At 41.6% G+C, this 27446-nt stretch overlaps 3 protein-coding genes across 12 annotated transcripts in view; 2 read left to right on the forward strand and 1 right to left on the reverse strand.

Moving 5' to 3' along the window:
- Nucleotides 1–1646: 1646 nt before the first annotated feature.
- On the forward strand, nt 1647–17793 carry tuft1b (tuftelin 1b). Of its 2 annotated transcripts, XM_030063635.1 has the most exons (13): nt 1647–1862; nt 2663–2722; nt 13618–13695; nt 13824–13925; nt 14023–14109; nt 14428–14496; nt 14616–14705; nt 15544–15654; nt 16184–16407; nt 16714–16819; nt 17167–17250; nt 17451–17545; nt 17701–17793. In XM_030063635.1, the coding sequence occupies exons 1-13, from the start codon at nt 1755–1757 to the stop codon at nt 17771–17773; spliced, it is 1287 nt and encodes a 428-aa protein (XP_029919495.1). In that variant the 5' UTR covers nt 1647–1754; the 3' UTR covers nt 17774–17793. The 2 variants fall into 2 exon arrangements, with proteins under 2 accessions (XP_029919495.1, XP_029919496.1); XM_030063636.1 differs by lacking the exons at nt 1647–1862; nt 2663–2722 and adding an exon at nt 5651–5746.
- Nucleotides 17794–19213: 1420 nt separating this feature from the next.
- Nucleotides 19214–22760, reverse strand: LOC115367734 (uncharacterized protein C1orf43). Of its 2 annotated transcripts, XM_030063637.1 has the most exons (7): nt 22391–22760; nt 22185–22286; nt 21610–21718; nt 21450–21503; nt 20861–21027; nt 20702–20760; nt 19729–20169 (listed from the first exon to the last, which is right to left on the reverse strand). In XM_030063637.1, the coding sequence occupies exons 1-7, from the start codon at nt 22451–22453 to the stop codon at nt 19962–19964; spliced, it is 762 nt and encodes a 253-aa protein (XP_029919497.1). In that variant the 5' UTR covers nt 22454–22760; the 3' UTR covers nt 19729–19961. The 2 variants fall into 2 exon arrangements, with proteins under 2 accessions (XP_029919498.1, XP_029919497.1); XM_030063638.1 differs by lacking the exon at nt 20702–20760 and having other exon boundaries at nt 19214–19868; nt 20839–21027.
- Nucleotides 22761–23768: 1008 nt separating this feature from the next.
- ubap2l (ubiquitin associated protein 2-like) overlaps nt 23769–27446 on the forward strand; it is a 29779-nt gene continuing 26101 nt past the window's right edge. For 5 of the 8 annotated variants that reach the window (XM_030063764.1, XM_030063772.1, XM_030063770.1 and 2 more), the window contains exons 1-3: nt 23896–24072; nt 25304–25441; nt 25970–26047. In XM_030063764.1, coding sequence (XP_029919624.1) covers nt 25346–25441; nt 25970–26047 — 174 coding nt within the window. In that variant the 5' untranslated portion in view covers nt 23896–24072; nt 25304–25345. The other 3 variants (XM_030063765.1, XM_030063766.1, XM_030063769.1) reach the window with 3 other exon arrangements.

Consider the following 27446-nt stretch of genomic DNA (forward strand, 5'->3'; position numbering starts at 1 on the left):
TTCTCTCCCCTCAGCTCACCTCACCTCCGCCCACAGTCAGTACTTACCTTACCTCTGCCCTTTTCTCAACCTTTGTTTGTTGTTTGTTTTATTATTCTTAAAGTCACAATAGTATGAAAATGACTTCTTCAACCTGGTAGCTAATATCCCATGCCAGAATATTCACATATTTAAAATGAAAAAAAGATGGCTGCGTGTGAAACTGCATCTGGATTTGCAGAGCAGTGCACACATGAAATCACACAGTTTTTCCTCGCGGGGCTGGCAATAAAACTGTACTGTAGCGCACCATGTAATTTGCTGAGCACTTGAAGCCTCACTGGTATGAAAACAAATGTATGATGCGTGAGAAACTAAGTGGCAGCTTTTGAAAGTCCAACTGGGGTGGTTATCGCTGTTGTTTATGTTTTTTTTTTTTTTTTAAGTAACATGCAGTTTGACACCACTGTGACAATGGTTCTCTCAACCAGCCAGTGTACAGACATTTATCTGGGCGTTTAAAACGTGCAAAGAGATTGTCGATTGAAACAACCACACAAACGAGTATTAACTTGAACATAATATGTCAAAAAGATAAGTGACAGATATCCAAGTTTATTATAATTAAAGCCAAATGCATCACCAATGAAAATCCTATCCAGAGGCCTTTTGGATGTAGATGAAATAATCGCATGAGGTAATGGCCTCAAGTCAATGACGTTTAACCTTTACGGTACACAGTTATGTTTAATAAGTAATATACATTACACTATACACAAGTGTGACTACTGAGGTCAAGACTGACGTGTTAACAATGAGGAGCCATAGATCAGCGAAACCTTTGGGTGTTTACTTTGGGTTGGGCTTGTGCCTTTTCAATTTGTCTTATTGTTACATACAGGATCTGATGCACACAAAAAGTGAGGATGCTATATTTACACGTTATATTTATTCACAGCCTTCATTTGGGTGTCATAGGAAAGACAGCTCCCAAGATTTGAAAATTGCATGTTGACCTCCCTTAACAGAACATCCTGTGTGCACTTTAATGCCATGTACATCAATGGTTTAACCTGATTGGAGGTTTAGGTTCTGGTCTTTGTCAGGTTATGATCTTATAATGCAAAGTAACCACACCTCCCTTCAAACTGTCTTACACATTTAAAACCTACAGGAAAATATACCGTCACTGTTACATAGCTATATTAATGCAGGCCTTCAAAGTCCACATTTTCACAGCACACTGATGTTGTTTTAACAGGTTGTTGTCTTGTTGCATGTGAAAGTCCTCGCAAATCATATGAAACCTATGATCTCTGTTTGCTGCCTTGTTACCAAAAACTTAAGTCTTTAGTGCACAACTCACAGCTCTTATTGGATTTATCCATTACTCAAGTGCAAACGCACAGTCCCAAAGCAGCACTGTGTCATATGATCAAAGTGGGACATCCTGTCTGGGCCTGTGTGTGAAAACTTTATGATGTAGGCCATTTGCCAGGTGAGGTAAATGGGTTCATCCATATGAGACAACTCAGCAAGAGTAAGTGGCACACAGAGTCTCCTGTAAACCTCGCAGAGACACTTGGCATGTCACAAGTCTGTTATCAAACAAGATTAGATCCTGTTTGCTGGTAGAGAATTAGCTGTAGTGCTGAGGTGTGCATCACAGCTAAGCTCCTGATGCTGCATTGTGTTCAGGAGATTGTTTTGGGTGGAATATGAGCGAGAGACAGAGCGATTCTTGTTGAAACTTATAACAGGAAGCGAGGCAGCATATGGGATCAATCTGGAAGAAGATCAGGCAGGCTATGGAGGACAAAATGCCCTGGTTCAATACTCGCATGAAATGTCTGCCGGATGGTGGAGTCACCTGCTTCTCTGAGGTCAGACCGGTCATTTTAGCCAAATGTGTTTTTGAGTGAATTAGTCTTTCTCATCCCTATAAATCTCCTTGAAGAACAACATACTCTGCTACTGCTGTGAATATAAAAATGATGGATTTTGTCTAATTGTGTGCTGTGGATTTACAACATTTAGCATGGCTGATGTGTCCTCAGACTGGCAGTAGACACAGGATAATAATAATTTTAAATGTGCTGTTAATGTCCAGGGACTACTGACTGTCCCTGTCAAATAAGCCCATACAACAACAACAACAACAACAACAACAACAACAACATTAGTAGGCCCTACTTCAGCACACCAAAATAGCTTTACAATGGGCTTTAGAAGACACACAGAAAGCAATAAAACAGGAAAAGGCAACTGCAGGGGGGTTTCAAAACAAGATTGAAAGCAAGGCCAAAAATTAAAGCCAAAAATGTCTATCTATAAAATTTCTCAATGTCCCTGCAAGACTGCGAGTGTGTCCACATTTCCTGCGTGCGGACTGATTTATGAGTCAGTGCATTCCATGTAAATGAGGCGCAGGCAGGTAGCAGACCTCAGGGTCGTTAACATTTTACTACCTGGCCGCAGAGAGCACAGACACACAGATACAATGTAGTGCACACACACACACTCTCTCTCCAGGTGTCTGCTCCGCTCCTACATGTTTGTTATTGTGGAGAGGTTACCTGCGAAGGGGACACGTAAAAGTTTAGCCACAGGTACCCACAGGTGAACTTTAGACTTTTAATTCCGTCTTTTTCTTTGCTCCACTGTCCCAACTTCGCCGGAGAAGATGAGCGGCGGCGTGGCGCGGACGGTGGACGGGGCTGGAGAGGAGGACAACAAAACCACGGTGAGTTTCTTTGACGATTATAACTAAATTCTCCTATTTTTTCCCTTTAAAAAAATCACTATTTCATCTCCACATGGATTTGCAGTTTGCCTCTACGTCATGTTATAATTGTAATATTAATGTAATATTCATATAGTTGAGCTGTGGTACAGACTGTACTGACCTTGTCGCACTTTGCGGTGTCTTTTTTTTTTTTTTTTTTTTTTTTTAAATCACCTGTGGCATCATATAAAATATAGAGTGTGGAGTTTGTATAGTGTTATTGTGAGATTTAATTGGTATATCTTATGTTTAGCATTAGTTTAGCTATTCGTTTATGTTGTATTTCCGTGGAAATACAACATACACGAACATAAACAGTTTCTTTTATTCAGTCTTAGGCTTCGTCGGTATAGCCTATTGTCTGTTCTGTGAACATTAAACGGTGGCTGAACTCAGATTTATTTATTTCACAAGGAAAAAAGATGGAAAAAATGAATTTAGGCGGTTTTACTCGACATTATATCCCTGGTCCTCACGCTGCCAGTGAATTCAGTGACTGTTATTTGCACAAAACTTAGTGAATTTTATTAAGTACTGTACTACACATTGCATAAGAGAGTGACACCCACGTTTATGATTAACCTTTTCTCAGACAGCTACTGTTTAACTGTGTAACTTTCATAACACTTTCACTAAACTTTAACACACCTTGCCTTTGAGAAAAAAAAAAAAGTCATGTGCAGCTCATATCAGGTCATGTGAAATGTGCTGCTCACAGACACACAACATGTGTGGGGATGGTTCCCCTGTGCAGCCTCTTGAACGGAGTGAGCCTGAGTGTTTTACTACAGCTCCACCCGTAAACAAGAGAGAGAATTACAACCCACTGGCAGATGTTTTCCATTCCTTATTTAAAAAATGTGTCTTATTCAGCCTCACTACAATGCACTCCGTGTTAAGGTTGCAGAATGAGAATGAGCCATTGACCTGTCAATCTGAAATTGAGAATTTACAGCAGTTTCCACGCCAGGAGCTCCAAAGAAACCAATAAAAATGGTGAAGAAATGTTGTGTTGACTAGTTTAAGGAGACTGTCAAGGTCAGATGTAAACTGTATGCAGATAAACACAGTAAGTTCATAAATGATGCCTGTTGTTGGTAGTAGTACATTCTGGAAAATATCCTCTGTTCACTGAGAACTAGATAATGTTTTCCAAGCAGAATATCTCATTTCAGTTGCATGTATCAGGTTGAATCCTGGATGACAGCAACTTGACCCGACAAAATAACCAATGCTCCTTTCTGCTCGTATAATTTTGCACTTGTCACAGCTTGCTGCACAATGTTATTATACATTTACGTAGATATTGTCATGCATGTTTCACAAAGGGCAGAACTTAATCAGGAATTATTCAAATAGCTGGTTGACTATAACTTGTCATGAGCGCTTGATGGTTAAAGTTATTCATTTGTGTTAATTTGCTGGTTTGCTCAGTGTTGCCTGTCGCTCAAACGTCATTCCATGCTGTGTGAGGGTGGCTGCATGAATGAGCAAATAATTTGTTTATACAGCAGAAATATGCAGTCATGCCCAAGCTCATGCACACGTTGGCTGTGGATTTCAGGCCATGCTGCCAGCTTTGCTTGAAGCCAACTACGATTGCCAGAAACAATAAATGATTAGGAGAGAACACAGTTTTATGCTGCCGCTCTGAACACACTGGTTGTGCTTGTTGTCCTGCAGTCTTAGATGATGTCTGAAGAGCACATAGCAATGTGTTGTGTACTGACACTCAGTGTAAACATTAGACTCAGCATCTTTTGTATCCTATTCTGCAAGCCCCAAGACTTCATGTCACAGGGGAACTTGTTTCTTTACACTTCAGCAAAAAAATTAGGAGATTTCTTTTTCCTCATCTTGACACTTGCCCTGTAATTTGATGGGTGTGCTCCCCTGTGGTGTGAGATTGTATTGAGCAGAGCAGTTGTGCTGGAATAGTGCAGGCCAGGATCATATTAAAATAGCTTATTGTTACGTGTTATTTTCACACTGTATACTTACATGGGAAGTTCCACATGTTCCTCATACATAAAGTCTGCAGAAACAAGGAAGCACTGCCTCACTGGAAACTTTGGGGGAAAAAAGTATTATGGACAACAAACACACAAAAACACACTTCAGAAAATGTATATATGCATTTATATTAGCAGATTCACAACAGGCTCCATTTGAGGTTTTCTCTATGTTTGTATATGGAGTGGAAATAATCAGAGAGTTAAAGACACACACACACACACGTTATGCACGTATTTGGAATGACATTTGACTTGTGTTTGCTCAGTTCTGTTTACACTGCACACCTCACCATGCCAGTGCCTGTTATATAAAAGGGCTTTATTAATCACTCTTATATAACTCACACCACATTCCTCACGGTGTCGCTACCAACCAGTGTCACCATGTGGGGAACACATGAATCCCTCTCCTCTCCAGTGAGTTTAATAGTGAGTCATTGTCCCTAGTGAGTTGTAAATTACATCTGCATAGAGTAAACAGTGAAATGCATTCAAGCTGTGCTCTACATTTCAGATGACGCCAAACTTAGATCACTGAAAAACTGTTGGACCTTCACTGCTTACTGTAAATGATGAGGATTACCAAAATTATCAATGAGCTTCAGAATGTTTTTTAGTTTGGATTCAACATCAGACAAGCTTTTCTGTTCAGGACTATGTGTGATCTAATCAGTTAAAAATTCCCCCTCCGGTGCAGTCATCCTCCTCATTGTGTACTTGGCCTTGCAGCCCTGCAGGGGAGGCTACTAGCAGTGTGGCTCTGTGGACTGGTGGCTCCGGCTAGAGAACTGACTGGAGTAAAAAAGGGTTGGGCAGCTGGTGGAGCCTCACCCAGCCATGTAAGGCAAGACACTGGTGGCTTCCCACGCTCTTAGTCACTCACACACATGCACCAACACACAGACAGTCTCAGTCACAGCGCCCTGATCATCACCGGGAAGAGACGCAGACGAACTCTTCTGCCCAGGTAAACATCAAAGTGATTTTCAGTGAGATAATGGAAAGAGTTTCCATCTAGATCTGTAGAGTCAGCAGCATGTGATGGTGTATGTGGCTGTAGTTTTGTCTGCTTATGTCTATAGTGAAATTTCTATCAATATGATTCACTTGGTTTTGTCTTTGTAGTGGCCTTGTCATACAGAAACATTTTTTCTGTCTAAATGATTCAGTATTGGGTTGTGTCTTTGTGTTGAAATTGTATATTGTCTTTTAAATTGGTCATTTAATCGTGTAAGCATAATTCATTCATTAACAAAGTTAAAAACAGACATTTGGATTATTATTGGGATTATATTGTATCATACCGAAACAAAATACTGATACAGAAACATTACCATTGTCTTTGTCCAATAAAGAGCAACAGTGGCGTATTTAGAGATACTTTCCATTTGTCAGTTATGCCACGTGAAAATGATATGACGTTTGTTGACATGATGACACATACTGTTGGTATTAATCATGAGAGTTTATCATTAACATTAGGATCTTGGGTCATTGAGATTGATGTTGTCTGCTTCAGGAACTGATGATATCAGGAGGTCTTGGATCTTGGATAAAGTGTTTTATGACTGCTGTTATCATTCATATTGCCTATTTGGCCTGTCATATCTCTAATCATTTAGCACAAGTCCGTAACAGTATTGCTTTGTTATAAACATGCTCAGTGTTTTGACTGTCCTGCGAAGACTGATGGACGTCACACTCTGCTGTGAACTCTGTCAGTACTCAGTAGGGGAATGCAGATGCTGATGTATCGCTGCACTGTACTCGCAAGGGGTCAACAGGAAACCTATAGGGCACACAAAGCAAAACGCTGAGAAATAGTCACCGCTCGTTAAATTTGATTGTCCCGTCAGCACTCTAAGAAATGTTTTATTCACAATATTCAATAGCAGGGTTCACATGTACCTTCACGGCTCTCTTAGACAACAGTTTAGTTTTCCAGCTGAGTGTAGCATCAGTCAGCCCTGCAGTGATGTCACCTCCAAATCAGTCAAGAGCAGTCAGGGGGGAGTTTACAGCTCCATATCTGCGATTGGTTGTGCTGCTATTGATTGTGGGTGGTTGTTAACCGTATGAGGATGCTGTGGTAGCCTGAACGCAGGAGGGGGTGGGGGGGGTGGGGGGGTGGGGGGTGGGGGGCACTGATGTCACCGCCAAGTCAGTAAGCAGCAGTCATGAAGTAATTTACAGGCTATAGGGTATGCTGTTTTGATATGGACTGAAGGTGTAGTAACACGTGAATGTGGCTGTTGCTTTGTATCTGACTTGCTGTGCTCTGTATTCCCTCTCTCGCCTTTTTTGCTCGCTTCTAAATTAATGTTTTACACTATTGTGTTTCACTCATGTTATTATTCTGCTCTACTAAACTCTAGTCTGGTCTGTTCATCAACTAAATTCTGCTCTTTGTTCTCCTCCATTCTCCTCTGTTTTCCTTCATACTGTATGCTACTCTTCCTCATTCTCTTCCACTGTGTTCTTTTGTATTCTAATGTGCTCTACTCGGGTTACTCGAGTTGAAAGCAACAATTTCATGTTTCAGTTTTGAGCTTTGAGCAGTTCACTGCGTCTCGAATGGGCTAACTGAGTTTATCGGGCGGAAACAGTGCTAGAAATTGCTTTTCTAGTAGACGTATTGTTACTTTGCTGATACCTTACTGTCTACGTCACTCAAATAGAAGTGGCATTTACTTGGTTGCTTTTTAGAAATGACAGATTTGTTACATAAGACCATTTCCATGAAATTCTAAAGGAGCGCAAAGTTCACGCTAGACTCCTTTCATGGAAAATTTGGAGCTTACAAAAAACAAAGTCCACCAACAAAGTAAAGCCAGATGACTTTTCTGATATCTCCTGACCGATCGATCACTGTGAAAGGCTCCACAGTTTATGATTTGTGACGGTCAAGTTTCCATATTTATAAGGAGCCAAACAAATTTATACTCTGTAATGAATGGGATTTAATATGTAGCTTAGTGAAATACTTCAGCACACATGAGCCTAAATAAAACTAAAATTACTGACTTAAAATAAACACTCAAAAAGTATAGTAACACAAAAAAGCCTCCAATTACAGTGACATAAGTGACTGTCATCTCTGTTTATCAGTCGATCATTTTATCAGTCAGTCATTTCAGAGTTGTGGAGGGTGAGAAATGTGCCCAGAAGCTCTCGCACCACCTCTGCTGCCCAGAGCCTCATTGTGTTGTGTGATGAGAGCCAGACACAGGAGACTGAAAGCAGACACCCGCTGAGGGACTGCTGCTCCTGCTGTGAAAAGAAAGCGGCACAGCTACCTGCACTGGAGGCGGATTATTTACCAGCTTGTTTTGAAACACTACATGCGTGTCTTTGTGTTTTCCTCGTGTTATACTACAGTTTAGTACACACTGCTTGGCATGGAGGTCTGGCTGATTTCTGTGACCTCGTTAGCTCAAATCGCTGGCTGGACCCATGCGAAGTTGTTTATGTAAAACACAGAGCATGGTGGTTAGTGGTTCCATGCCGTGTGAAGGCTAAGAAGTGGTCGACTCATCAATAATGGCAAGCTACTCCGTATTGCTTCTGATGATGTTGTTTTGCCATAAAAAAATCTAATTGATTCCATGTCTTCAGCAGTGGATTTTTCCCATCAGTCACATCGGTACACAATGACAAAAGAAGGGTTTGTTTTGACTTGTTTTTGTTGGATGAAGTTTTGTCTCCTCAGCAGAACTTTGTTTCCATTGTGTTGTGCAAGACATATAGGGCAATTACCTGCTGCTTTGGCCTTTGATGCCATCACACACGCAGATTTAATTATGGTTGATTTATACCTTGGAGGTGGAATCAATTTAAACAGACAGCTAAATAAAATCAGTCATTGTTCTGTTATTCTAATTAAAGCCATTCTCATCAGATCATAGATTATCAAACCTGGAGAGGAGCGACATGCTGGAGTAACTTTTGCATACACTTTGTAAATGAACACTCACTTTGCAGCCATTGTTTTGCCTGTGCTCTACAAGGTGAATTTGTGGTCACCCCTCCAGGATGCGAAACAGCACAGGAATCGATTTGAAACACTCCCCGATCTGCACAGGCAGGCCTGCTGGAGCAGCCCTCGGGTGTCTCCACCTTTTGCCTTTTTTTTTTTTTACTGGAGCCACATATTTACTGCACAGTAAAACCATAGACGGGGAAAGGGACTGATCACATTATAGACATTAATAGAGAATGAGTCTACACATGCCCACATAGCAGACAACAGATGTGGAAGTGAATAGGCTGTACAACTTTGTGCCTTTGAGTAGATTATGTGAAATATTCCTGTAATTGCATGGATTTTAAGTCTCTAACATTTTCCTAGGCAGTACATTGGATTCCCATTATTGGTAATAAATGTCAGTATAACTCACAGTAAGCATATAATAAGGCTTATTCTTATTGTATGTAACGACATAATTATCTAATGATTTACAGTGCAACTCCACCTTGGAACAGGAACACAAGTAAGGGCCATTTGGGCTGTCATGAGGCTGTTTGCCTAATTATCATCTCTCCCTGAAGTATTTACTCTTCGCATCACATCTCTCAAACATCTTCTTGCAATGATTATCATGGCGCTGTGATTTTGCCCTTTGCACTACTTGGTCACTTCAGCACGGGCGATCAAGCATTTTAAGGTCATTCTTCTTTGTTCTACACTTTGGATTGGAGCGTCAGCCAAATGCCTAAAATGCAAGTGTTGTGTTGTGGTGTGAACGCCAAAAAGGGTCAGAGAAGAATAGCGTGCGGGGAAGGCGGAGAACACTGTGTCTCCTTGTGAAGCGCCTCCCAGGGTGTGGCTCTCCTGCAGAAGAGTGAAGCCCTCGGGCTGTCGCTCCCTCAGATCACACAGAGATACGCCGGCCTGCCTGTCACAGTGTCAGCCCTGATGGTTTTTAAGCCTTGCTATTACACACAAAGAACTGTCATCTAAGGAAAACTATTTAGCCTATGCTTGACATGCAAAACAGAGAAAGGCTTGCTCACAGTACACTGCTGTTGTCACCCAGAACGCACACTGTGTTGCTCTTTTCTGTTTTCTTTTGTATATAAACATCACAAATGTACATTTTAAAACAATTTATGCCCACTCATAGACATGTTTTTTTTTTTATTATTTATCTCACATAGTCAGACACACTCATTCTCAACATCAACATGTGTCTGCTTCCTTCATGTCTCTGTTGTTGTTGTTGTTGGGTATCTCCTGTTTCAGCTGAACTAGAAAGTCAGATAGCCTCTCATCTCCAACCATAAAGCCATTTCCATCATTTCCCTACCCAAACAGAAATGTGCAACACACACACACACACACACACTAACACATTTGCACACACACACGCTCTCTCCCAATGTTTGATGAGTTCTTAGAGGATTGTGTGGATGAAAGGGCATGCCTGTGAAGACAAGCCGCCAACATTGTACCCTGTTATCATCTTCTTTGGAAGCAGGATGTGGGTTATTGCCTTTCCCAAGAAGAAGGGAGGTGTTGCCTGAGCTCTGCTGATTGGCTCTGGATTGGATTGATAAGGTGTTAATAATGTGGGTCAATTTTTTCTTCTGTTTGAACACTCTCTCCCCATAGTCTTTGATGTATGAATCCTTTTTTATTCTGTTAATGAGTATTTGTCTTGACTAACAGGTCTTCTGACAAATGTTTACTGTTATTATAGGCATGCATGTGCAGAATGTGGTATTTTAATATAATTTGCATATTGTTGAAGTGCTGTAATTGGCGTGTTGTTTGACACTGTGGTATGCAGAGAAGGTGTCTTCAGCGCTTTACCATTCCTGTGTTGTAACCACTGCTGACATTCTCACGGAAAGCAATTATAAGTGTGCGCGGTTTGTTTGTGACATGTACAGTTTGTACACTGATGAATCTGTGTCACGTCTATAAAGGATATTAAAAGGAGGCTGAGTCACGATCTCTGACCTCATGTGAACTTGCGGGGTGCATGCAGTGTGACTGGAGGTGTGATGTTGGAGCGTTACAGCGGACGGTGATAGGAATGAAGGGATGATGTCTGCTCAGGTGCTCCATGATCATGTGCCATCTGCGTTTTTTAATATTTTAATTTTGACATTTCTGCTTTATGTGATGGTGACAGTAGAGAGAGAGCAGGACAGCTAAGGCGTGGAAGAGAAAGGGGATGACATGCGAGAAATGGTTTGGATCGGATTCCAACCTGGACCGCCGAGGACTTCGCTTTGATGTGTGCTACACGCTCTACAAAGTGAGCCACCAGGGCACAAGAGGCTGCAATCTATTGAGCCTCTCCACAAGTGCAGATTAGATTCACTGTGCAAGTGTGTGCACCAGTAAATGATATGACACGATATGATGCCGTGACTTCTCCCTCATTTTACTAGGAGGAAATGTTTCTGCAGAATTTACACAGTAACACTGCCGATAATGCAAAAACATGAGTGACGCAAAGGCAGGACAAAAGGGGTTTGGGTGTGTAGCGAATGTGTTCTGACTAAAAACGTGATACAAGTAGAGATGAAGTTTCAAGGGCATGCATCGCAAAAAGACGTCAGGGTACAATGGAAAAGACGGTCAATTTTGAAGAAGTTTCTTTGTGTGATTTGAAATAGTGGAAAAACAACTGTTCCCTTTACTTTTTATGCACCGTGGAAGGAATCACACCTGCCTGTGAAACTTGTAAAAATACCTCTGGGTGGAAATAAAAGGCCTGTCATGGAAAACACATTTTTGTTGGTGAAGATACAGTGAGGCGCCAGTGCAGATTAGTAACTGTAAAATGTCCACAATATGTTACTGCAGCCTTGTTGTTTTCAGTTGAAGAAAAAAAAATCCAGATATGAAATTTAGGTTTCTAAAAGGCTTTTCAGCAACAGTTGTATCAAGTATCAAATTCGTGAAAATGGAAGAAGAGACATTGAATAAACTTTAAACACTTAAAAGTTTCAAAGGTTTTGATTCCTATGTGGATTGGGTTTTATTATCCCCCTGCTGTGACCTGCTACCCACAATAACCTCATGGGTGATTCCTTGATGCTGCCTATTTCTGGTCTGGACTTGGAGGTGAGGTTAATAGAGATCAGCTTATCAGTTCAGACTTGTTCGGAAGTTTTATTTAAGGTTTTTCCTGTTTGTTTGTTTGTTTGTGTGTGACCTTAAGTGCCACCTACACCATTAGCCTTTTTGTAGACCGCATGCCTTACAGCTATCTGATTTGTGGTTTATCAATGATGCCAAGAGAGAGTTTAATCAAGGCAACCGATGATAGAAGACACACCATCAACTCAACCGTATAATAAGCCTCACAGTGTTTGTGCAACTCCGCTGAATATTAAATGATGATATCAGCTCTGTCTTCACATCATGTCGGGTGGAGCTCACTGTTTATTCTTCAAATTGCTCTTTTATAAAAACACACTGCATGAAATAGGCATACTGTGCACACACGTGTACCCACATGCACACATACATAAACACACACACACACACACACACAATACGTGCATATACACACATAATACGATATAGAAGCTGGGATTAAGCATTTCAAACAATTCAGGCTGGTGATAACATACAAGAGCAGAGTGGCAGTGTCAACAATGTTACCCAACATCACAAACGCACTTGCACGGACTTCCTCTAGCCTCCTTTGAAGTGCATTTCATTTGTCAAACAGCCATGATAATAACTTGTTTTCTTTGCACATTCAGAGGAACTGCAGGGCGGTTTGTCTAGAGCCGGGATTCAGTAACTTGAATAGGTGTTCCTAAGAAGGAGCCTTTTTCAATTCAAAACAGCAGAGTGGTATTTGTCTACCTTAGGGAGTGTTTGAATGTCAAATAGTTACGTAAAGGAACATTTTTAAACATCATCAGATGTCAGGGGAGAGAATGTCTTGTGGCGTTTTTTTGATTTCCTCGTTACATCAGCCAGCTGCCACCTTGTGCTTTTAACTGACAGATTATTTTGTCAATTAACTTGTATATTGCTCAGATCCACCACTGTACACATTACTGTAACACTGACCAAAATATAATCAGTCAAGAAATAAAGATATACAGGAGAAGGTGACACTCCATAAGGTTCACTTTAATGAAGCAATAGCCTATGGTCAACAACAGAAAGGAGCTATACAGAATTTGGTATTCAAACAACAAGCACACTTACAGAATAGAATAGAATAGAATAGAATAGAATAGAATAGAGTAGATGTTTCTGTTTAAATGCCTGGCTCTGTGGCCCCAAACTGCATTGGTACATCTGGATTTTTTCCAGAGTTGTCAGAGTGCCAGTGTGGTAACCCAGACCATTTTGTGTAAAAACCCGGGTTTGCAGATTCAATGTGATGCTATCAAAGCATACAAAACTGAGAATTGTCTTTTATATGTTGCTATGGGAACAGGTTTGTGTAGCCGAGAGTGACTCAGCGGCCACAAATGTATTGCTGTTGGTATTTTTGGCCCTAGTGGACTAATCTGGTTTCACTTCTCCTGTGACTAAATGGACTGTTTGGTCTGTAACTACCAGGCTTGTCCCAGAGATCCCAGCGATGCAATGGAAACCTCCGCTCAGTGTTTGTTGCTCATGGCGACTGTGAGAGTCAAAAAAAAAAATTTCAGACTAACTTCAGTGGCAGTTTTACAGCACACACTACCACTCTCTTTGCTCCACCTCCAACTTTTTCTTCTCACTCGCAATTTTCATTTTTTGACTCTCCACTAAACCAGTTCCCTCTTGTTAGTGGTTCAGCCTGGTTTTTCCTCATAATCCCCGTGGCTCTTTTAGTCCTTTCACTTCTCTTATCCTCTCATCTTTCATTTCAGGACGCACGCAGGCAGCTCAAACTCACTCGGCAACACCAAGACCAGTCAGCCCGGACCTCAGAGCAGCACAGCAGTAAGGTACAGAATCAAAGAGGAAAAAGCCTGTACTCTGGTTACATAATTTGTATTTTGTCTTCTATATGGTATGTTTTCATAACTGCGTTCATTTCGATGTTTATCTCATGATGTTTTTCCATTGAATGTAGGAAAGCAGCATAGCAATAGTACTGCCACAGCAGCCCGGTGAGGAGCAGCAGCACACACCTGATCTCATCACTCCCACAGACGAAAAAGTAGAAGTTATCAAGGTGTGTTTATTTGTTTATGTTTGGGTGCATAGTTGTATGCATGCACAAGCCTGTTACTTAGCATAACCTTCCCGTTGGGTTGTGTTGTGCTGTCCAGGTTTACCTTGAGACCCGTCAACAGAAGGACGAGACCCACCAGGAAAGTCTCAAGATGCTGACGGACGAGGTGTCGCAGATACAGGAGGTCAGTGCACGACTTTGAGAGCAACAGCAAGCAGAGATGTGACATTCGAAAAAACAAGGACATGAAAATTAACTGGATAGAAATTATCTGTTTCTGTGTGTGTGTTCCCATTCAGCATTTTTAATGTTTTGATATGTGTGAATGCTTGTGCGTATTATTTATGTGCGTATATGTAGATGGGAATTTCCTTCGGGATGAATAAAGTATCTATCTATCTATCTATATGTATGTTTGTTTCTGTGATTTTGGAGAAGGACGCTATGCCCCCTCGGAGTAACTGCATGATATTTTTAATGCATGACATGTTTGTATGCACAGGTGAGGTACTGTCTGAAGACTCTGAGAGAGCAGATGGCAGCGAGGCAGAGCAGCAACAACAATAACAAGGTTCACACCCTCCTCTCTAACGTTAAAGATGGCATGATGAGCTTTTTCTGGTCCATATTTTAAAAGTACCAGGGGTAAAACGGCAGTACACTAACTCAAGCCATCTCTCTCTTTTCCAGTATCCAGCCAATGGCTACAAAGTCTCCATGCCGAGCACCCAGCCAAATATCACCAATGGCAACATTGTTCAGACTGACTCAGAGCCTCATGTAAGCTACCCGTCACAGATCAGCTTTTTCTAACGTCTGTGGTCAGGAACGTTTGTGATGTTGCTTCTACCCATCTGAGTTTTTCATGGGAAATGGCCGGATTGTGCATCTACAGCCGACAGTTTCAGCTGAAACTCGTTGCCACCGTGGCTTTGAATGCATTCAAATCTGTATTCAAATGATTGGCATAATATTCACAATGGAAAAAATGTCTGGCACTCGACTTCCTACTTTTCCACATGCCAGCCAAGTGTCTGTTGTTCCGTAAAATGGTGCCAGACCCTCAGATGATTTTGTGCAAGTGTTCGCTTACACTCTGGCTAACAATGCACTCACACACATACGGCCGCCCACACACACATACACCTACTCGCAGAACATGATATCCTATTTCGCCTGCATTATTTGAGAATCAGCACATCATAGCACCTCCTGTAACAGAACCCCAGACATCCATTATCTACCAAGGAAACAGTGCTGGAATAGGAATACTGTGTGTGTGTGTGTGTGTGTGTGGGTGTGTGTGTGTTATGCTCTCCATATGCAGTGACTTGTGTGTGTGGTGTATAGGTAATGAGGAGTCAAGTTGCACTACCCTCCATTCTAAGCGGTGTCAGATTATACAACAATTCAAAGTCCTCTTGACCAGCAGGTAAAAAAGTAATTATTGTGTACACCCAAAAGACAGCGGCGAGATAAAAGGTTAAATGCCTCCGTTACTTCAGGCTAGAGTAAAGAAGCCTTCAGTCACTGTTTGTCTCAGTTCTGCCTCAGCCTCAGGGTGGTTTGCCAGCTTAAACTTAATTGAGCATGTCACTTTCTGTCTGTACGCTGTCAGGCTGGAGATAATCAGGAGGAGACTCTGAGGCTCAGGGAGGCGACCAAGCGTCTGTACGCTCAGCTGAAGGAGCTGGAGAAGAGACACCAAGAAGAGAGAGACAGGCTGCAGGTCTGTCTTGTTATTGGTTACATGAAGATATTTCCTGTGTTCATTTGTGACTCACTCTTTTGCCGTCCTCCACTGCTGAGGTCTTTGCTCCACATTCATCTGTGTTAGGTCATGTAGGGACGCTGCCCACATGGGAATCATTTGTGCAAACGGCACGATGGCAAAGCTGTGCTTTATTATATAACAGACTCATCTCTTCCATTCTGGGCTAGTGCTGACAATTTAGATTGTTACAATTGGCTTGCATGCAAAGCCATTTCATTTGAACTCTGACTCCATCTCAGTTTTATTTTATTATATTATTATTTGACTCATTTCTGTTGCTTGTGATCAGCAAAGAAACCCAAATATCTAAAAACAAAAGCAGGAAAATGTTACAAATTGCACTTTCTAAAATATGAAGTGAACAAAAAGAACTGGTGAGACAATATGCTGTATCTCACAAATAATCCACTGAAGAGTATACATACCTCTATCTAGTGTAGCAGGAGACCCAAGAGCAATGCTTACTCTATGGCTCCCCACGCAGGCGGAGAGCAGTGAGTACCGCCGTCGCCTGGATGAGCAAACAGAGCTGCTGCAGAGGGCAGAGGAGCAGTCGGAGGAGCGAGGTCAGCAGGTGGAGGAGCTTCAGAGGCTGCTGACAGGCATGGAGCTTGAGAGCACGGCTCTTAAAGACAAGCTGGCTACAGGCGAGGAAGAGCTGCTGCAGCTTAGAGCAGGGGAGGAGCGAGGGCAGGAGAAGGAGCAGAGGTGAGAGGGGAGAGGAGGAGCCTCACCCAAAGTTCAATCACTGGCCCAAAATAAACGTAGAAAATTTTCAACTAAAGCTCAATTTATGTGAGTGTATCACCATTAGTTTTACTGGGATACCCTTAAATGTATCCCAACATGAGTCAATATATGGCTTTTCAGTCAGTAGTTTAATTTTTATCCCTGAAACAGTCGTGACATTTTGCCTTCCTGAAATTACACAGCATCTAAGATGGTTTTCCTGATGTATTGCCCTGTGTATGTGTGTGTGTGTGTGTGTGCGTGTGTGTGTGTGTGTGCTGGCAGATGTGAGAAGCTGGAGAAAGAGCTAGCCACCCTGAAGGAGAAGATTCATCACCTTGATGACATGTTAAAGAGTCAGCAGAGGAAGGTCCGCCACATGATTGAACAGGTATAAACACACACTGCACATGCACACAAGGAGGCTACACACACACACACAAACACAGACTCACACACACACAATGCAATGAATTTTCCAGCACACATTAACACACAGGAAGCCGGTAATGGAGAAATTAGATTTGGACGGGGGGGTGGACACATAAAGCGGAGTTGGTGTGAGGGAGTGAGGGAGCCAAGCGGAAATGTGCGGTGAAACTCAAAACTCACTTGTCATGAATAAATGATGCTCCTGCTGGGCGAGTTAATTGTTTTCCTTTTGAGTATCTCACAATGTGTGTGTGTGTGTGTGTGTGTGTGTGTGTGTGTGTGTGTGTGTGTTATGTCTGAATACAGCTGCAGAACTCGCGAACAGTCATCCAAGAGAGAGATCGAGTCATCATGGATCTGGAGGAGAGAGTGGCTTTCCTCGAGGCTGAGGTCAGAATTCACAGCTTTATATTACTGTGCTGAAATACGATTATCTGTGTGATTGTTTTTTTTTTCTGTACTGCGTGCACATCACAGCACCTCAGTAGGAAAACTCTATGTGTTTCCTAGTAGAATAATAACCGAGATGCTGTCCTTGAAGCAAAACCCTCACACGCCAACCTGCTTTCATGCTTTTTTGCACTCTGCAGAACAGAGAATTGCATGACCGTATGGAGCACTTCCTGGACGGGGAGAACGCTCTGCCGCTGACATCCACTGAGAACAAGCCTCAGGTCATTTACAGGTGACGACACACGTCCTGATTTCCATTTCTGCTCACGTCTCTATCCATATGACAGCAAGATGCGAATCTCATCTTAGCCTTAAGGATGTGCGTTTATCAGTCATACCCATGTAAACCGCAAAACATTGATTTTTCACTCTTTATCCCCCCCGCAGCAAACCACTCACACCATCAACACACAGCAACAAGTCCCTTCCTTTCATCAAAGTGATTGAGATCAAGTCCTGAACTGCATGAGGAAGACAAGTGAGAACACACCAGAGCCTGAACCTGTGCAAGCCTTTCTGTGATATAAGTAAATACTGTAAATAAGTATATATATATTTAATCACCTACCAGTATATAAGAGGTAGGTTTGTGTAGTGATTTAAGAAAAAAAAAAAGAAAAAAAAAAAGACTGGCTCAACAGACCTCATGGTGACAAAGCACAGTGGTCTCCTGTTAGTATTTTTTTACTATGAGGCATGGCCGCTTTTGAGGCTGCTTTGCATACCTTTACAGCCTTTGTCAGTGTCTCTCATGGGCAGAATTTAAATAAGGACAGAGCCGATTCAAACTGGGACCCGATGGCAGGCAGGATGCTAGTGTGGAAACAAGGAAGCAAGGAGTTTTACTGAACTGTGTACTTGTTATACTTAGATCCAAACTTACATTGTAAATACTTCTCATAGCTAGTCCTCATAAGGTAGGGCACAGGAGCAGGAGTTCAGTAAAGTTCCCTGTATTGCAAAGTTTCGTGTTTGTACTTTCTCATCGTGCAGGATCTGAAATTCATCGGGTCAATGTAAAGGCAGGTTTGGACATAGAAATTAAGACTGTTATCATGTCACACACACACACGCGCGCGCGCAGGCACACTCATTATGTTGAGTGTTTCAGCACTTCATACATCCCACAGCCAACTCAACCAGGATCCTAAGCATTGTGGTTTCTAAAGATCAGATTCCTCAGTGCATTACTCCTCATTGCCAATGGCACACAGTTGACTGGCAACACTACAGATAGGTTTTATGCATAGCCAAAGAATACATTACTGACATTTGGACAGGCTGAATTTTATTATGCAAGAGTTTAGAATAGTGATGCTATTTTGTCTGTTTGAATTTTGGCTCGCTTTATCTTAGTTTTACTGGAAAATAGATGTTAGAGGCCACATGTAGTGATAGTGGCAAGTTGACGCTGTAATAGTAAGTAGAAAAGATTCTTATTTTTGCTACCAAGTGCTGCCTAAACACTCAAGATTAGAGTATAAGATTATTTTTTATGCTAAAAGGTTGCAGTTAATGGCAACCTGTATTTAATTATATAAACCTCTGATGCATGCATACATTCTGTATTTCTATATCATTTATATGAACTCTGCTGTCTCTTTCTATGACAAGTTTTTTCTGTTATGATCCAATGCTGAACACTTTGAAACTGAGTCACTATTTACTGTGAAAATGATCCTCCACTGTAGAAACTGAAGTGCAGTTTGTGTTGTTTTACTTTGTCTAAATAAAATTTATTTAAATCAAAAGTGCCTTGTTTTTCTCTGTTGTTCAACTTATAAAGTATTAGAAACCTAAAAATCTTATAAATTGAGTGTTAATTATTCTTAGACTGTTTGCTGTTGTAACATTTTCTCTTTAACCATCTGCTGCCACCTAGTGGAATTATTAAACACACTGATCATGGGCTTTACAGTTTATCTCACATATGTGTTACCTCACAAAAATACAAATCACACAGTATAAATTAAATAGGTCATCATATTCCATATAAATAACATTTTGCAACTGTACAAACACGCAGTGAAGCAAAAGGTAAATTTGCATTAGCAACTCTGATTTGAATATGAAAATAAATTGAGACAAGGCCAACTCTTACCCACGTCGTTGGTTTTATAAAAATCAGCAGATGATAAATGAAAAACAGACTGGCCAGGTGGAGCTACAATCACATTTGTCTTCAGAACAAGCTCAATAGGTCCAAAATAAGAGCAGCAGGTGTGATGTAAACCATGTGCACATTAGAGCTGCATAACAATAACAGAAAAAAACTCTTGTGATTGCAATGTGAACTGCTCTAACACTGAACCTGACTTACTTTTACACATGTGTACATGAATAAACGATGGGGATTACATGCTGACGCTTACATGAGGTCCTGTCTGAACATAATTAAAGGTTCTTCTCCAATACCTGACCTAACCTCCTAAACAAAAAGGTGCAAGCTCTTAAAATTATTTTTCCCCAAACAGTTGATTGTGCAGACCCTGAACACCTGCACATACATGTGCACACACACACACACACACACACACACACACACACACACACACTATTTTCTGCCACTGTCATGGCCTCATTTGCAGAGTCCTCACTGCATTGACAGTTCCCACTGACTCCTGACAGTCAGTCCTTATGACAGTCTCTCACAGGGTGCTCTCCAGTGTGTTGTAATTGTCTTTGAAGCTCTTGAGCTCCAAGAAGTGTTTGGGCCTCTTGCTGCGCTGGCCAGTGGAGGGCAGGTAGGTGACCTGGATGGTGGAGGGGGTGCTGCGGACAGGAGAGCCTGTCAGGTCCTTGGCTGCAGACTGGTGATGCTGGTCCAGGCTTGTAGTGCTGGAGTAGGCCTTCACCCTGAGGGAACAGAAAGAGAGGGGCAGAGAGAAGGGAGAGCAATATGAGGCATTCTGAACACAAAATAGGAATAAAATGTTTTACTGGCAGCACTGGTAGTGCTGGGAATAGTAATGGAAAGGGTAGCAGCAGGAACAGCAGTGAGATAGGGAATCTGGCAAGAAAAAAAAAAATCTTATTTAAAACAATGGGCTGTCATGTCACAAGCTGAAAAAGGGGAGCATGCAGCGCTGATACCATGTAAATCTTGAAGAGAGTAAGTAGCTGCTGCTCCTGCAGGTGCAAGCCACATTTTGTTAATTTTAGAAATGGGCAGTAATTATTAAAAACAAGCTGGTCAGGTGAACTGTGATGTGTGAACTGCATTAGAATCAGGCACAAAATTCCCTACATCAGTTCTTTGTGAGTACCTGAGAAAATGGAGAAGTATATCCTTGAGCCCTACTGCCTGCTCTAGATTTGCCCTGCCTGACAGCACACACAGTGGCCACAAAACAACTCCAAGTCTGCACCAAACAACAAAAACACTTACACATCGGCTAGCTCATTGAGAGCATGCTGGTATTCCAGAAACTCAGCTTCCCCAAATACCTGAAACAAAGAGTGAGATCAAATTATCAACATGTTAACACAACCCATCACATAATAATCTTTTCAACTGTCACTGTCACACACACACACACACACACACCCCAGTCCCATGGCGAGCGCTGTCATAGCCCTCCAGCAGGCTGTCAATGAGAGCGCTGCGGCTGCTTTTGATCAGAGAGTGGGAGTTCCTCAGCTCCAGCAGCCAGTTCCTGAAGTTGCGTCCCGTGAACGCACTGGGACCCCGGCTTATCTCCTGCAGAGGAATTCCTGCGGACAAAACAGGCAAAGAAAAATAGTAAACATTAATTAACATGAAAGCGTATTGCTCCTCATGGGAAAAACAACGCACGAGCAAAGAATATGTAGAGAACACTAAGAGTGCTGTGAATAATACAACAAAAACAGAATAGGAATATGCAACAATAACTCGACAGAGATAATGTCTTCACTGGCAGACTGAGCAGATGTTTGCAGTTCAGAGTTTCAATTTCCATCACATGTGCAGTGTGTACAAAACTCTGTATTAGAACGAAAAAGAAAGTGGATCTCTGTTGGAGATGATAAAGACAGTAAGGAAAAGAGGTGACAATGAGGTGTCGGTGATTTCACTACTTGATTCTGTGCTGATGAAAAGAATAATGTGTACAATTGCAGAGCTATGGATTAAAGTCTCGAGATAAATCTTTCACCTGAGTCTCGGATGGCGTCCAGAGCCTTCATTCTGTACAGATAGTTGTAACAACCTTTGGATGGCAAACACATTTTTGTCAAGTCACACACAGAATGTAAGCAAATTTCCCCTTCAAATAGATTCAAATGATTGTAGAATGAGTTGAGACAGATACTCACTAATCTGCGTTCCATGTTTTAGCCTATCATCTTCTTCTGAGAGGAGACGAGGCTCGAAGCGGATCTCCTGGACTTTGGAAAGTCGGGAGTCGATCTCTTCCCTCAAACCCTGCAAGCCGGCAACGAACAACACAGACCTGTGACCTCAACCACCAGCTGCATGTTCAAGATTTCTGACCAAACGCAACAGAGACTGAGCAAGACTGATCCCAGCAAGACGCATGTTTGCTTAACAATTAATTATGCAATAATTCATACCTGCAAGACTTATCAACAAAACAACAGTGCAATATCACTGTGTATGTTTGGTGAATATAAGTATACTTTTTACACTGCTTAATTTCTTATTGTTCTGTATTGATTGTTGTTTTGTAGAATTAACGCACATATTTAGACATAATGCACATACCTTTTTTTGTTAGAAACTTCTATTTCTTATAATTTAGGTCTTCTCTTGATAATTTCCCAGTTTGATCCTCTCGGGGATCAATAAAGCATCTCTGATTCTAATAGATGTGTAATTACAGATGGGATAGAGAGTATCTCAGGGGAAAGAGTTGCGGATGACACATTACCTTGGGTGCATTGTGCCCGATAGGGGCATGGGGACCCCGGCGGGACCTCATGGCAAAACGCATGATCTGCCTCTTGACGAAGATGAACAGCAGCACAAACACCTGCAGACAAAACGTCAACCTCAGCTTCCCTCTGAGACAAGCTTTCTGATGTTACAGATAGCCTAATTGGTTCATATCGAACATAATTAAACTAATATACTCACCAAACTTCCATAGGCCATGACGAGAACAACATTAACGCCCGATAAAGGTGGTGACCCTGCCATTTTCGCCTGTTTGTGTTTTATTTTTATATAATCTCTATTCTATGGCTAACAGGTTAGCTACTTTCGATAGCTAGCTAGCAACAGCTGGCTAATTTAAAAGGAATAACCGCGGCACAAACCTGCTGACTATCTAACTAAGCGACTAGAAATCATTTATTAATTTGTTTCCTGGGGAAATTGTCAATAGTAAACCCTGCAGTGACCTGACTCCTCTTCGTTTTCAGTGTCATGTTGAAATGCGTAGTTTATGTTGCTATGTGCAGCAGCCACGGCGCGACCCAGCGACCCAGCTTTGCGACGCTCCACATTACCGTAATAACCCTAATAGCCATGGCTGTGTTCAAGTTTAAAGGGCACATAATAAGACTAATTAAAAGTAGTTATTAATGTTTTATCAGACTGCTTGATTTGTGTTAAAGAACAACTGCGGCGGGGGGCTGATAATGTGTTAAGATGTGTGTGTTTTTTTTCTTTTTCTGTGCGGAAAACTGTTTCGTCAATGGAGTTAACCTCATCTTTGGGATCAAGTAGAGCCCCTTCAAAGTTTAAATACATAAACATACATAAATACATACCTCTAAATACATGATTAACATCATTTTTGCTTCATATTTAATGACTTTTCCTAATTCAATGGGGAGAAGTGGGTAAACATAATACTGACATGATTTGTTTTCAGTGTCCTGTCCACATTTTGTACACATCAGTGTTTCTTTGGGATCAGTTTGTTTCAGCTGAGTACAACATATAATGCACACCAACATTTTGCACTAATTTGTTAAGTTATTTGGATGACAATCAGGAAGAACTAGGGCCCTAACCAAACATACCCACACCTGTTGTAGTGCCCTCATATGACATTTGGGAGGGCAAAATATGATTCCCACAAGAATTTTGAAGTATAAAAAGGATGAATGGGAGAGATTATGTTTTATTTAAAGTGATATTTATGTTGTCAATCAGACACACAAACTTGAGTGACAATTTCTATTATAATCATATTCTGGAGGTGACAGTTGACCCAAAATGATCTCAAAAATGTTAGTAAATTTGAAGGTAACACGAGAAGAATCCAGGGCTCCTTGCGCTTCAGTGCATACCAGGATCAATATGTGCCAACTGTCAGATGAATATCTATCTGTCAAAAATAATAATTAATGACTTCCATGCTCTGGAACTGGCTCCAAGATAGCACATGCATTGATTGATTGATTGATTGATGAAGTGGCATCCCTGTGTCATATGCCTATGCCTATGTTTGCCAAAAGTCTATTATTTGTGTCGTGCATCCGTGCCATTGAAAAAAAGAAAAGATGTCAGCCGTTCATATTACAGCTGTGAATGTGTGATCACATGTTGTGGGTCCAGTTTCCTGAAGCGCTCGGTCAACCACGTGACGCAGCTCTCCGTGGTGTCAGAGTGGAAAAGAAACAGGTAAATTCAGAGTCTCTCGCTTATTGTGTGAGAGCGAGTCGGTTCGTTTATATTTTCTCAACTTAGTTGTATCAACTTGTGGTTCAGGGACTTATAGATCCTGTCTTAAACCCGACAAGGAGGTCGACAACGATACCACTTGGTCAGTTGTATTGCAGAATCTCTAACACTGAACCGGGTTTCTGGTCAGTATCGCCTGTTATTTATTTTCATTTTAGGGGCCTTAAGGGCCTACCTTGAGCCTCGGTGTCTTATGTCTCGATTGCCCAACCATCTTATTTCATCGCGGTCACACTGGACGGGGGATGTTGCAGAGTGCTGGTGCAACTTGTGAAGCTAGCCCGTTTTGCTAGCCGTGCACTGGGAGACGACGTCGCTTCGTTTAGTTAGCATCGTTAGCACTCGGTGGCTAACCACGATTGGTAACCGAGTGGCAGGGGCGTTTTTTTGGTCCGTCTCGCCTAACATGAAGGCAGGAGTGTTAGCTGTGGTGAATGAAGCAGAGCGTTGGGTTAACTTTGAGGAGAGGTAACATTTGTTTAGCTATGCGGCTAACGTTACCCCCTACACACTCACAACGGTGTAGATAGCCAGTTATCGGTTAGCTAGCGGTAACGTCGGTTATTTTAGCCTCGTTGTCGCCATGAGGTGAGGCGATGAGAAGCGGAAGCCCACTGAGACTTCAAAGCTGGACGTTTTCCCCTCAAGTATTAGCTAGTTAGTTAGCATTTCGGCCATGTGGTTAGCTAGTGGTGTCGGAAATGCTCGACGGGGCCCTCGGTCGGACGCTAGCGCTGGTCCAAACGGGGCTTTACGTAACGTTTGCAAGATTAAAGAGCGTTAGCAAAGTTAGCAGTTTCGCTATCGAGCGAGTTGTCTGTACAGGAATACGTGTCGTGTTTTTGTAATTTTATTTTGACCCATGTTATCTGCCACAGCACTATCGACAAATGTGTCTCCCCCGGCTTTATCGCCACACATTGTCGTTTGACAACATTGTAAGGTGGTGAAGGCGATTTGATGTGCAAATCACTGTCGCGTGTTTTGAAGAATGGCTAACAAACTGAGTTAAGTTATTTTCTTGGAAATCGTGTGTGCATCATCCAGACAAACCGTGTCAATACACACTGACGCTACACACTACCCGGGTGAGACCCCGCGTTTAGCTTTTGGCTTCAGACAGCGTGTTGAAAAAGCTTTGTAAAACAATGCTAGCCAGTGTTTTTTAGCCTTTGGATGCGACGCTGCCGAGGTCTTCCTGGACAACACTGTTACTGTGTTTTTCTCTTTTTCTCTGCCGGGCCATAAACTAGATGGGTGTATGAGGAACTAGCATATCTTTTGTGCTATATTTATTAGCTTGGCATAAAGTAGGTCATAGTTATCTGTAACTGATATCCACCCTTCTCTCCTCAGGTGTTATTCCTTTGTAAATACTGTTATTTGTATATACTGTAAATGATGACGTCCATGGGCGGAAACCGAGCCCGGGGCAGCTGGGAGCAGACACAGGGCCAGACACAGAGCCAGACACAGCACAAGCAGAGGCCTCAGGTACCCCCACTGTTACCTCCCGTCACACACACATTCACATCCCAACACTCACAGTGGTTCACAGGGGAAGAATTCCAGTGAATCAGTTTTTTTTTGTTTGTTTGTTTGTTTGTTTTTTTCTAGTGTATCACAAAGTTTTATACATAGTACACACCAACAGTTGGTTATTATTTATTGTATGACAGGTTTTGCTTCACATTATTTATATGCAAAGCAGCTCTGTTGTATTACTACTCTGTAAGATCCTGTGGATTCAGTTGCCAATTATAAACAAGCTTTGCCAGCTTTATTATGAAATGTTTTCCTGAGTTTGATGTAAGCAAAGGTCTAACATTTGGTTAAAATGTAGTTGAAGTCCTGATGGGTCGATTCTTTATTTAGTTGATATTGTGTTCATAGCATCAGTTGCAGCTAGAGATCTGTGGGGCTGAATGTGAGTTTGTCATTTCTGCTGACACAAGAAAACATGACTGGTGCTTCTTTTCTGTTGACTCAAATGTTGGATGTTCTGCCTTTCTCTCTAAACAGGCTACCGCAGAGCAGATCCGACTTGCACAGATGATTTCGGACCACAATGATGCTGACTTTGAAGAGAAGGTCAAACAGGTGAGAAGATGCACAGCATCCCATTGTGCCATATTCACCCACACACAGTCTCTCTCCATAATCTCTCTGGCTTGTGCGAAAATGATACATGTTCTTTTAGGTATGGAGCAAGTGTTATGAAATGTGTTGTGAGTCTTTGTATGAACATATTGCCATCATTTTTGGATGGAGTTAACCATTTCCAGCTTCCTGAAAAGTGCTCAGTCACACACAGAATTGGTGGCACTACCTTCCTGGCTTTATATTAAGTGCACTAGTCTATCAAACACTCAATTATCTATCCAGACTCAAACAAATGAGGGCCTCTTTTTCTTGCAAGATCAGATTTATACTTTCTGGTTTAAAATTTTTAGCGCAAAGGAGAATTTTAGTAGTGTAGACATGCAGGATCTGAGTTTCAATAAAGTTTTGGTATGTTCAAGGTACTCAGGCCCAGTCCACCTGCTAAATGTTTGACCAAAAAAAACTGTTTACATGTACTGTAGTAATTGGGTTATTTGTCACGTGTGGTAAGTTATCATGTAAACAAGAAAGCTGGTTTCCATAGTGTGGATCAAGAGAGCTGTGGTTAACCCAGGTAGATTTCTGCTGGGGAGACCTTTATTCGGCTGAGTATATACTTACTTACATTTTTGAGCAGCTTTTTAGGGGTGTACATGTGCAGTAAGAAGAAGCTGACTCAATAAAAACACACTGTAAAATGCTCAGTAGTGTTTTAAACTTCCTGTTTTACATGGTTAATTGATGATTTTTAAGGGATTTCAGTTTATTGACTATTCAGGACCCACAGGTGGCCATTTGAATAGATTCCCCTCTAGGAGGTACAATTTGTAGGTCCCCACAAATTGTAGTATTAAACTTGTTTGGTGTTATATGGTCATATTCATATAAGTGTTTTAAATGTGTTTGAAAACGTGTTTTCAAATGGTTTTGTTTTGTTTTGTTTTGTTTTTTTTTTTCCAACTTTGGGGAGGGCATGTATGCCAGGGTTTTTGAATAATCAGAGTAAGGCAACACATTTAAATCCATTGCCTGATTTCTTTCCACAACCTGCTTACTCACAATAATCTGGTTTCTTATGTGCATGTAAATGTAATGATGGACTTTTTTGCTGATTATTATAGCCAGTCACTTCATTAGATATAATAAAGGTTTTATTAGGGCCAGAAGGATGACGTAGTGCTGAAGTGTCCCTGATCAAGATGCTGAATCTTGGAGCCGCTGGATTTCTGCTCTGTAACTGACCCTGTCCTCTGACCTTCTTGGAGGGGGCAAATGAAAAGAGAATTTCTCTGAGGGGATCAATAAGAGAAACACACACTGTTTTAATTTGTGTAACAATAGAAAAAAATGTTACTGATTTACATTTGATATATGGTGCCTATTTGTTGATAGTTTT

This window comes from Myripristis murdjan, chromosome 11, assembly GCF_902150065.1.
Source record: "Myripristis murdjan chromosome 11, fMyrMur1.1, whole genome shotgun sequence".
NCBI lineage: Eukaryota > Metazoa > Chordata > Actinopteri > Holocentriformes > Holocentridae > Myripristis > Myripristis murdjan.